The sequence below is a fragment of the Chaetodon trifascialis genome, chromosome 12 (assembly GCF_039877785.1).
Source record: "Chaetodon trifascialis isolate fChaTrf1 chromosome 12, fChaTrf1.hap1, whole genome shotgun sequence".
NCBI classification, from domain to species: Eukaryota; Metazoa; Chordata; class Actinopteri; order Chaetodontiformes; family Chaetodontidae; genus Chaetodon; species Chaetodon trifascialis.
This window is the reverse complement of record NC_092067.1, coordinates 3,226,900-3,238,399: the sequence shown is the minus strand read 5'-3', so window position 1 is coordinate 3,238,399 and position 11,500 is coordinate 3,226,900. Positions and strand designations below refer to the sequence as shown.

General features: G+C 41.6%; 1 protein-coding gene across 1 annotated transcript; it reads right to left on the bottom strand.

The window, feature by feature from the left end:
- Positions 1–1,695: 1,695 nt before the first annotated feature.
- Positions 1,696–10,031, bottom strand: coq10b (coenzyme Q10B). The gene is made up of 5 exons (XM_070975547.1): positions 9,905–10,031; positions 5,472–5,627; positions 4,530–4,722; positions 3,677–3,778; positions 1,696–3,396 (listed from the first exon to the last, which is right to left on the bottom strand). The coding sequence occupies exons 1-5, from the start codon at positions 10,000–10,002 to the stop codon at positions 3,229–3,231; spliced, it is 717 nt and encodes a 238-aa protein (XP_070831648.1). The 5' UTR covers positions 10,003–10,031; the 3' UTR covers positions 1,696–3,228.
- Positions 10,032–11,500: the final 1,469 nt, after the last annotated feature.

The window sequence follows — 11,500 nt, the reverse complement described above, 5'->3', positions numbered from 1 at the left end:
TGTCAGAGAGGAGGGCTCAAGTTACAAACCAGTTTGGACCCTTCAAGGTCCCAGCTAGTCTAAATGTGAAAACCTGTGGTGTCCTTGTGCTGTGAAACCTTGATCTTCATTTGTGTGAACAGCTCACACGACTCCCCTCACACACTCTGCTTCAACTACGAGTCACAAGAAAACTGCATATGGTATTTTACGTCCATCAGACAGTCAGTGGTGTTTCTTTTCCAGGATGTTATTCCATGACAAAATGACAAATAGCAGTGATCATTTGACTTGGGTTTTGTACTATGTAGACAAGATTAATGGTGATTTTTTTTTTTTTAATTTAATAAATTCAATTGTTCAGATGTGCTGGTTACTCAAGTTCATTCTCAACTTTGGAAACAGCCTTTTAGGTAACAGTCACAGCAGGGACCATCAGCGTTTGTCTGACCAGGTTTCATTGAGTTGTACATATTAAACAGCAGCTGAAAAAAACAATTTCACTGGAGCTTTGGATGATATTACAAGACTTTCACAGCAGAAAGCTTTTGAAGTGCTGTGAAAAATCACATGATATGATCAGAAGCTCCAGGACAGCTACTGAATGGACCTTGCAGTTTGATTTTTTTTTTTTTTCTTCCCCCCCAGTGGTGCAATGAGGGATGGCTGTATGTTCAGCTACACCTGCCCTGGTTCATTCATGGTTTCTGGAAATTTAACAACACCTGGAAATCTATTACAAGCACCTATTTTGTGTTTAAAATGTAATTAATTGATAATAATTAATTGATGTTCCAATTAGTAACATTAAAGAAGTGTTCCTAGTGATCCCTGTTACTCTCTGGATATTCACTATGACAGGTCAAAGGGCACAGTGGACACTGGATTCAACCTTGCCCTTTGCCAGCAGTGACATTTCCAAACCTTATGACCGACTGTTCAAATGTAGTCTATTCTTACCACTCACATGGTGCCCCTATTTCTGTCCACTTAACTGGAGCCACAAACTACTCTGTAGACATGCTGAGAAACACACAAAAAATAAAAACATCAGTCAGGGATTTTTTTTTTTTTTTTTTTTTTTGAAAAACAGTTTAGAAATCATGCAGTCAGTACAGCTCTCTGTAATCACCTTACACACACACATATATACACAACAAGTCCTTTCCTCATCTTAAAAAGCAGGCTAGGTCTTTCTAACCCAACCTTCAAACCCATATTCACACTGAAACCAAGTAATAAATACAACAAAATGAGTATAATGTTTAAAAACAGAGAGAGATATGATGCCAGGAGGCACTCTGTGAGAATCTGTATGAATCACAAAGGTTTCAGACACTGACAAGGGCCCAAACTGGCTGGCTAGGCACAGGCCAGGTCACACATGCTGACCAGGCCTAGCCAGCCAGTTTGGGCCCTTGTATTGACAGTAGGTATGTTGTGTATGCTTGCAGAGCTACATTTAACAATAACACTAATATTGCATACTGCTGTACGATTTACCAACTCTTCTGTCCAGCATTACTCCCTTGATAACAATGAGATCTTAGTGTATGTGACATTAAGAAGAAGGAAAAAAAAACACAGCACCTGCTCAAGAGAAATAAAGAGAAATGAAAAGTTCAGCTCCATTTGAAAGATGTGTGTGTTCCTGATAGTTTACAGCACATTTAATACAGCTATCTGCAGTCACTTTACACATACTCTGTGCCCGACAATCAAAAGCATGATTCCAGCGCCCTTTATACTCAGAACATATTCTTAAAACATACAGTATGTGGTAATGTGTGGTGAGTCAATGGAGGTGACATTTGAACAATATAGAGCAGAGTAACTCTGCATGAGCCACATTCATTGAGTTGATCTAGCTATGACTTTGAGTTTCATGGCATGAATTTAGACAATCCTTTTTTTAGTTGCTTCATCATCAAGTCATCATCAAGGCCTTGCTCTGTACTGCTGTTTATATCATCACATCATCTGAACCTAATAAAGAATAGTTGCCTTCAGTCTAACCTCTGCCAGCTGTGGGATGAGCACCTGCATTACATGATCCATAACTAATGACCCATCTCAACTGCTGCACAAAGGTTAGGAAATGATTCATTATAAACAAGCTCCTCTCGTTAGCATAGCGCTCTGCTCTCAGCACTTTGAATAGCCAAGCTTAGAATGGCTGTGGTCTCTCTGGACGCAACTGTGGGCAATGTGGTTTCACAGCACTGTTGAGTAATGGATCCAATGGCCAAATCTTCTAGCGCTCCAACTAGTAGTCGATTAATCAATTAGTCGATCAACTGTTTCAATTGATCAATCGTTTCAGTCATTTTTCAAGCAACATTGCCAAAAATGTGCTGGTTCTATATTGTTAAATGTGATGATTTGCTGTTTTCCTTTGTCACATATGACAGTAAGTTCAACATCTTCAGGATGAATCAAGAACATCATTGGTATATTGATCACTGATGAAAATAACTGTTACAGCCGTCCACTTTTCACAACACTCAGACAACTCTTCTCTGCTGAGAAAGGAGTGTGTAGCAAACTGAAGGTACAGTGGGAAAACACACTGACTCCAAACCAAGAAAGTCCTTTTCCACTGAGTTCTTGACTCACATCAGATGTGGGAACCACTGTCACCCTGCAGAAGACATGAACACAATATATTGTGATGATGATGATGATGATGATGATGATGATGATGATGAAGATTATTTGTCCCATATGGTTGACCACTGATCCTTGATGGAAAGGGGACTTTTTTTTCCACATACACTAACAGGAACTTGCTTTTGGTGCAGCTTGTAAAATTACAGTTTGCTACCAGCTGTAGCAAAATGGTGATTAGAGCAGTGGAATTAACTATTGAGAGTAGCTCATTTTACAGATGTGATGATATACCTGCTTAACCAATCATGACCAGCAACACTGCTAGGCCATAGTTTCACCTCCATGGAAACAAACTCATAACCTGTGAACTCAGCTTTGCAACCAGGCACAGATTGTTCATGGAAATGAACTGAAATAGAAACATGTCCACATGTGTTTTGCACCAAGGTGAAAATGAGCTGCTGGATCCACTTGAGTTCTAAAAATGAGATTGACGAGTATCAGCTTGATCATTGCTATGAGAAAGGCACTGCACTTCTCAGTTAGAACACGTCTTTCTCTCCTCACTCCTTCTCTCTTATTTTTCTCTCTGGCATCGGCTTTGGGCATTGTGTCTGTGTTTATGCAGCAGGGGTGATGCTACGTGTTGTGAATCTCATGGAACATGAGCTCACGGGGGATGACCGTCTCTGCACCGTATATCTTGGAGGCACGACACTCAAACGCCGAAACCATCTGTTTCACCACCTCGTCAAAGAAGATGTGAGCTAGCTGGGAGTGGAAGAAGGAACGAAACTCAAAAGAGATCTGACAAAGAGGAAGGGAGTAGAGAGGGCAAAGTTAGCAGCTGAAGTTCATTCTGTCTATATATGACTGTGTATATACACTTCAGAGGTCTGTGTGTGTGTGTGTGTGTGTGTGTGTGTGCACGTGTGTGCGTGTCAGAGTTTGAAACTGATTCAATGAGAAATACAACAGTTGCAACTGCAGACACGCTAAGCTCAGACACATTAAACAACTGACAACACATGACAGGCAGAGCCCCAGAGTCCATCCTTTATGATGTTTGACTTCCACAGTTACTTACAGCAAAATCCACAGTGCAGGTACGCGGATAGCCGGGGAGGCCAGGGCTGAAGCGCCACACGGTCTCCAAGTGGTTGAACAGCCTGCCCTCTGAAGAGGATGCCTGACCACAAACATATACACATTAATTGCAATTGGTTTGCTGAAAAGAATGACAAAATTAGTGACTGACGTCTCATCTAATAGTAGTTACTATAGTATAGAGTACCTGCTATTACTTTATTAGGACTTCTATCCTTTTAAAACCGTGGCAGTGATCCATCTACCCATTAGGTTTGTAAACATTAGCGTGCTGTGCTCAGTTTTCCATACAGTGTTATATTTGAACAAGCCTTGTAACGTGCTGCCAAGAAAATGTATTATTCGTTGGAGATGTGTCGTACTCAAACAATAAAGAATGAATACTGCAGTTCTGTTATGGAGTGGCAACATTCTAAATTTCATGAGACTCAGTTTCTTAGAAAAATCTTAAAGCTGCTCATTCTTTTAACAGTTCTTAAATGGCACTTACGAGTGATTTAAGAGAATTTGTATCATTCACCAATTTTCTTGTACTGTGAATAGAATTTCTGAACTAAATTCACGAGTCATAATACTTGTTTGACTTGAGAATAATAATGCTTCAATCTTCAAACACCTGACAGTGTAACATCACCAACTGAAGGCTAGAATATTATCCCCTTTAATATCTCCACTGTCACTGTCACGTCCCCCCTTGACCTTGTCTGAATGAACAGATGAAACGAGGGACTTATGAAAGTTTTCCAAAGGATTTATACAAGCACAGAATACAAAATGTTCTTGCATAAGGCCCGTTTTCTTTAGCAAAGATAGGCTGGGAGGCAGTAACTTACCTTGACCAGATGGGGGCGTACTGTAGTGACAAGAGAGGTGTAGTGCTCCACAACAGGTGGAAAGCCCACAGTTAGTCTGGCCTTGCAGAATCCAGGTCGCTTGAACACCACATCCGACTTCTTACACCAGGGAACAAAATGGCAGTAGTTTTCCACCTCAGCCACCACTTCATATATCTCCTGCATGGAAAACCTGAAGAGTCAAGGAGGGAGAGGAAAGAGCCATAAGGCCCCAGTGTGCAATCACATCCATGCAGAGCCGCACATCAGAAGCAGCATGTAAATGATGGTCAGCAATTGTGACATAACACTAAACACTAAATAAGACTGGTACAGTACAAGACTCGTGACCCAGTACAAGTCTGAACTAGGTCACTGAGGAACAGGAAGGGAGATGGAGAGAAAGAGAAAAGAGAGAGCAATGAACTAATCAAAGAGAGACAGATGGAGACAGTGTCCCACACCACCGTTACATAACTGCAGCACTCTAGCTGCTGCCACCTTCGTCTATTTATACAAGCAGATTTAGTGATTATGGCCTCTATGTGGAACACAGGAGAACATTTAGTGCGTCATACAGAAACATATATGTACAGCCTCAGACAGCGCACCAGTGGTCAGAATGAGTGATTGCTTTTGGTTTGTGAAGGCTGTGATTAGGAGCACAGTTTTTAAGAAGATTTTATTTTATTTTTATTTTATTGTTGTTGCTTACTGTAAAGTGGATTGAGACTCCTGAGACTTATGTGCTATCAACACATTTTGACGATTAACTTAACAAGGACGGTTTGAGCTCCAATTCCACCTAAAAATGTGATGAGTATGACTCATGAAAGAAGGAAAAAAGACAGTGAATATGATATAATAGAACAAGTCTCAAAAAAACTTTCTGAGACCACAGCACATGAGCACTGTGAGTGAAACCATACCTGACAGACTCACCCAATGATGCGTCTCTCGGAGTACTCCTTCCTCTTAGAGAAGGAATCAGTGAAGTTGAAGAAGCTGCGGGCAGACAACACGATGCCACAGCCTGGCATGGCTGCACCCAGCAAGAGAGGAACACGAGTCATCAGGATCCCACATGACGACAGGTATCTGATCACAAAACAAACAATAATGACACCAAGTGGGTGAAAAAAACACAGTGAGGATCTGAACCAACACAGTAAGCCTCAGAAATCACTAAACGGGACAGGGCCACCACACTCAGTTCTGCTTTGTTGTTTCTGTTTTTTCTGGCCCAAAAACATCTTTTACCTTTTTCATTTCAAACCTACATGGGGCAGGAACTCTCTTGAGCATGTTGCTAATTAGCCAATAATACCTGTAGATCAAGAACAAAGTAACAAGCTGCGACATAAGCCTTTATTCCAAGGGAACAGGATATTCCACATGGAGGCCTTCTTGAAACACCTGCCAAGCAATTGTCATTCAAGATAAATGGGTCACAGACATACAGATGCCAACAAATCAAAATGGAACAAGGTCAAAGGCAACAAGTTTGATGCTAGCTTTGGAGACCTGCCCAACCCTGTTTTGTGACTGCCTGCCTACATTTCTATACATGTACTTTCTGTTTGGACAGGGGAAAAAGTTGCAAAATTAGGTCAATGGTTAGGCTTCAGCTGCACATACGCAGGTAATACAGGAAGAATTCCATGAGTACTGGAAAATAAGCTCTCACAGACTCTGTTTGTCCAACTGAAAATCTCTTTTACTAACCTTCTGATATACTGAGCACAGAAATGTCCTGTTGATATTCAAGCCGCAACAAATGTTGCACTGAAATTCCAGTATCAATCATCTTAAGGGTCTGTTTTTAGAGTGTGATTCTCTGTAATACAAGTTGGCAACTTTTAATGTGGAGTCTACTGACAGTGAGCAATAGCTTACCACCTGGCGCGTTAAGGTGCTATATCCTTAACCACACAGATGGAAGGACAGGTTCAGCCATTATGTGGCGAAATCCTTCGTGATGACTGCATCCAGGAAACCCCTCAAGCTGGTGGCGGCTCAGTGATGGCATGGGCCTGTATTCATTATGGAGGAAAGACACCATTGGTGGTGCTGGATGGAAACGTCAACAGCGCTCTGTACAGGGACATTCTGGAGAGCCATTGCCTCCCACAGGCAAGACTATGGGGACTATTGTTCTATAGAAACAACTTTAGTCTGCAAGACGACAACACGGGGGCACATAGGGCAGCTGCGGTGAGAGAATATCTTGATGCAGAGGGGGTACAGCAGATGCCATGGCCCACTTGCTCACCTGAAATGAACCCTGTTGAACATGCCTGGGATGCCTTAGGCCAAGCCATCAATGAGAGGGACAATATTCCTCAAACTCTACAGGAGTTAGCCCAGGCTCTGACCAAAGAGTGGGACGCCCTGCCCACTGACAACATCAACAAGCTTGTGACAGTATGCAACAATGTCTTAATGCACCGATCCCTGTCAGGGGTGGCCATACTCGATATTAGTGACTGTGTGACATTTGAAAGAGTAATATTGGACATTCATATATATGAAATCTTCTCAAATATGTGTTTCCTGTTAACCTGATCAAGGCTGAAGAATTTAAACAAAGTCTTAATCCTATTGTTTCAATACCCTCAATTTTGTTTAAGCCTGACTACAGTTTGTGAAGGTTAATTGGGATTTCATTTTCATTGTGATGTATTTGGAAGAGGGCTGCATGGTGGCACAGCAGGTAGCGCGCGTGCCTCACAGCAAGAAGGTCACAGGTTCGATTTCCGGGTCGGCCTTTCTGTGTGAAGTTTGCATGTTCTTCCCGTGCATGCGTGGGTTTTTCCCCGGGTACTCCGGCTTCCTCCCACAGACCAAAAACATGCTCATCAGGTTGATTGGTGACTCTAAATTGCCCCTAGGTGTGAGTGTGAGTGTGAATGGTTGTGTGCTTGTGCGGCTCCCGCCCGTCAACAGCCGAGATAGGCTCCGGCCCCCCCGCGACCCCGAAAGGGATAGGCGGCATAGAAAATGGATGGATGGATGGATTTGGAAGAGATTGATTAATAAAATTTTGAGAAGATATACACTTCATCTGTCAAGAATAAATCACACTGTCACAATCATTTCATGGAAAGAGGTAAAAAAAATCATTCCAACTTTATGAGCAACAATGTATATATACAGTATATACACACAACGCACGCACGCACACACACACACACACACACACACACACACACACACACACACACACACACACACACACACACACACACACACACACACAAATACAGTGCACCTGCATTGGCCTACAAGGTAAATACATAATAAATACATGTATTCATATGTGTAATACACTTTTAACATTAGGAGTAGGGCGTGAGGAAAAACTGAGCACCCAAACTATTGCTTATCCCAGCCCTGTTGTTAATATATAATGTCAATAAAACTTTTAGAGATAAATATAGACGTAATGAAAGGCAACTGAATAAATCTAAATCTGTCTGTGGTCCCCTCGATGAGTGTTTTATCTTTGTTAGCAGTATGAACTGCAACAGGTCACTCAACCACATAGATGCTTTAGGTGGATTTGTTGAATTCTAATGTAATAATATTCTTATGTATGCAAGCTGTGCCGTAAAAGCAATGTTTTTATGTCTTTTCCTTATTATAGAAAGTCTGTCTGTGATACTAAATATGGCTGCGACTGCAGTGGCTTGGAATTGAAATCAATATTAAGTGCCTCTGAGAACGTTTTAAAAGAAGCAGACAAGCACGTTGCCAAAGCCCTGAGTCAGGTCTACTCTGACACCATGAATGGGAGGACTCTAAATCCTGGATGTGTGAAAGCTGGGTTGTAACCTTGAAAGACACTAAGAAAATATACCGAACACACGTCCTGTTACTGTTGCCACCACCAGCCTACTGAGCAATATATATCTGTATGAGTTACCTGCTGTGCCTGGCTGTCACCCACAGCACCTGTGACACCCCGTACCACAATGTCCCTGGCACTGGATGGTTTGGAAGCACAACACAGTTTTCCAGGAATGTTTGTAGATTCAATTCGCCTTGTGTCACCACTTGATGTGATGTGACGATATCAATATCATCATCATCAGCTTAAACCCATAAAACCTATTTTGTGCATGCTGCTTCAAATTCCCACTCCATTACTGGTCTGCTGATCGCTTCACAGAAAGAACACTCACTACTGCCCGAAATGTGATACAGCGGACACATGGCATTGACCTCAAACTGCCATGTCCATGTGAGTGTTTGGGTGCACATTTGCAGTTAATGGTTGAGAAATTAGTCTTCAGAGCAAAGACAGACGACACGTGTGTGCACATTCAACCCTAGACAGGGTGCAGAAGCAGGACAAAACCAGAACATCAGGGATAAAGAGGCTGTTTGCATGCTACATACTGCAATCTCTTACAGGTTTAATGAGGAAATGTTTTGGCCATTAAGGCAAAGAGACTGTTGCTCAAATGATGGCAAATCAAAATTATGAGAGCTTTGCAATGTTCAGTGTGCATGCTACCTCTGTTTTTCCTGAGAATTACAACCCAAGAGAAAAATGGAAGGCCAGAGATATCGCAACATATACTGTAGCAGCAGCTCTCCTGACATATACTATAGCTATAATCAGAACTTCTCACTCCTGGATAAATTCAGATGGTTATGGTGCAGTAGTGGAACATAAACTCTGTGTACATGGGTACATTTTTGAGACATTTTAACTATATTGGATCCTAGTATTTCCATTTTCTGCAACTTTCACTTTACTTTCTAATCTTAGAAGGAATTGTACATTTGATTCCACTACATTCACACACATATAGTCAGTGATTACTGAGCAGTTACAAAGTTAACATATACATCATATTATCAATTCATAAAATATTTTGTAGAATAATAGATTACACTATCTACTAGTATTTAAAGTAGTTACAGATAGCTCAGTCTTGATCCATTACAACTGAAATGCTGCTTACAGTTTTGAAGGCAGGCTGTACAATAAAAGGCAGACTTTTACAGTGTGGCAATACTACGTTCACGTCCAGTACATTACATACATATACTACCTGAATACTCCACCACTGTCTGAGCAGGCCCAGCTGACTGTTGTCGGAATTGATAGTGGCAGAAAGATGCTAGGCTGTGTGACTGACAACAATATGCAGCTCAGCTACGACAGAATTTCCTATAGGGCTAAAACAATCAAACAAGGTCCGTGAAGAGTTAGGTTCGTAAATGTTGCTTCCCTAAACTCTAAAATGTTTACCACTAAACACAACAATCTCTAACTGAAAATCTTTGTGCATTTGTTGTCTGATGTGCGCCTTTTCCTACACTTTCCGGGTTCAGTCGAGAATTACAACATCAAATTACTATACCTTACGCGGTTCCTGGTCTGTATTTCTCGGTTGGTAGTAGAAGGTAACTGCTTTATACACTCAGCTACTTTTCTCAGGCTTCGGCCACCTCTCGCCATCGTTCCCTAACGGCTTTCTTCCCTCGCCTTCTAGTACCAAGTTGACAGGTATCAGTGACCACAGATATGTCCCGCCCCTAACGTCACACACTGAGAATGTCGGCCTCCCATTGGACCGCCCATACAAGATGAGCATTTTCATTGGCCAGTCTTGTGGTCTGTCAGCCAAAATTATGACGTCTTTAACTGGCGCGTACATGAACGTGCATGCGCAGGAAAGTCACAAGATGTTGGGTCAGGTTTCTGGTTCATTTAAGTCCAGTGTGCCTGAAGGTTAGCCTTAATTTCAGCCAGTTCACTGAACCGAGTTCAGGCTGATACAATTTCTGTTTTATGCGTAATGACTCTTTAGGTATTACGACAATTCCGTATTACGGCTGTTTTACGGCTGTCACTTTGTTATAATAATACTGCGAGTGGATTTACTCCAATACAACTCCTCATTATGCCATCTACAGTAGTTCTCGGACGACTGAACATCTGATCTGGTAGAAATCACCTGCTGCTTGACATGGCCAAGACCACAGAGATGGTGATTGATTTCAGATGAAACAGGACGACCACACAACCACTGTGTGTTCTGGGGGAGAATGTCACAGCGGTGGAGGATTACAAATACCTCGGAGTGCACCTCGACAACAGCCTGAACTGGAAAACTAACATCAATGCTGTTTACAAGAAGGGGATGAGCAGACTCTATTTCCTGAGGAGGCACAGACCATTCAACGTAAGCAGCAAGATGTTGGAGATCTTTTACCAGTCTGTTGTTGCCAGTGCATTCTTCTTTGCTGCAGTGTGCTGGGGAGCAGCATCGGAGCCGTCGACACCAACAGACTGAACAAACTGATCAGGAAGGCCAGCTCCATTATTGGCTGCAAACTAGACACTTTTGAGGAGGAGGTGGAGAGGAGGACACTGGACTGTCACAAGGACCGCTTCAGGAAGTCACTCCTGCCACGAGCCATCACACTGTACAACAGTAATTTACACAGTTAAATCTACCAACCTCACAAACCCCAATATTTTACATATTATATGCACCACTGCAATATTGCACAATACTGTTTATTGTTAACATTAATTTATATCTTGCAACTTGCACATATTTTTTCTGGTACATACTTTATAGCTCTGGCTCCCTCTCTCTCTTTAAGAAATGATGTTAATATTTGTTTACACACTTAGTTATATTTTATATATTTTACATACTTAGTTATATTTTCAGAATTGCTGCTATTCTGTGTAAGCATACTTAGTTGTTGTTTTTTTTTAAGAACACTCTTTTTCTCTCAGTTTCATTCTATGTTTACGTGTATTGTTTAACCTGCTGCTGCAACAAAAGAATTTCCCAAATTAGGATTAATAAAGTCCAGGTCTTGGTATGAGAGCTGTATGTTAACATTTGTTTATCTTGTTCTCTTTGTTTATCTCTGTCTATGTTTCTTATTTGTAACATTCTGTAAATTTGCACTGCTCCCCAGCACTCAAGTATGTATAT

What these genes read in the sequence shown, in the direction of transcription:
- coq10b (XM_070975547.1), bottom strand. Translation starts at nt 10,002, where the DNA reads ATGGCGAGAGGTGGCCGAAGCCTGAGAAAAGTAGCTGAGTGTATAAAG. An exon ending in TCCGAGAGACGCATCATTGG is followed by an intron (nt 4,723 to 5,471) that starts GTGAGTCTGTCA and finishes TTGACTCTTCAG; the next exon opens with GTTTTCCATGCAGGAGATAT. An exon ending in TACGCCCCCATCTGGTCAAG is followed by an intron (nt 3,779 to 4,529) that starts GTAAGTTACTGC and finishes GTTTGTGGTCAG; the next exon opens with GCATCCTCTTCAGAGGGCAG.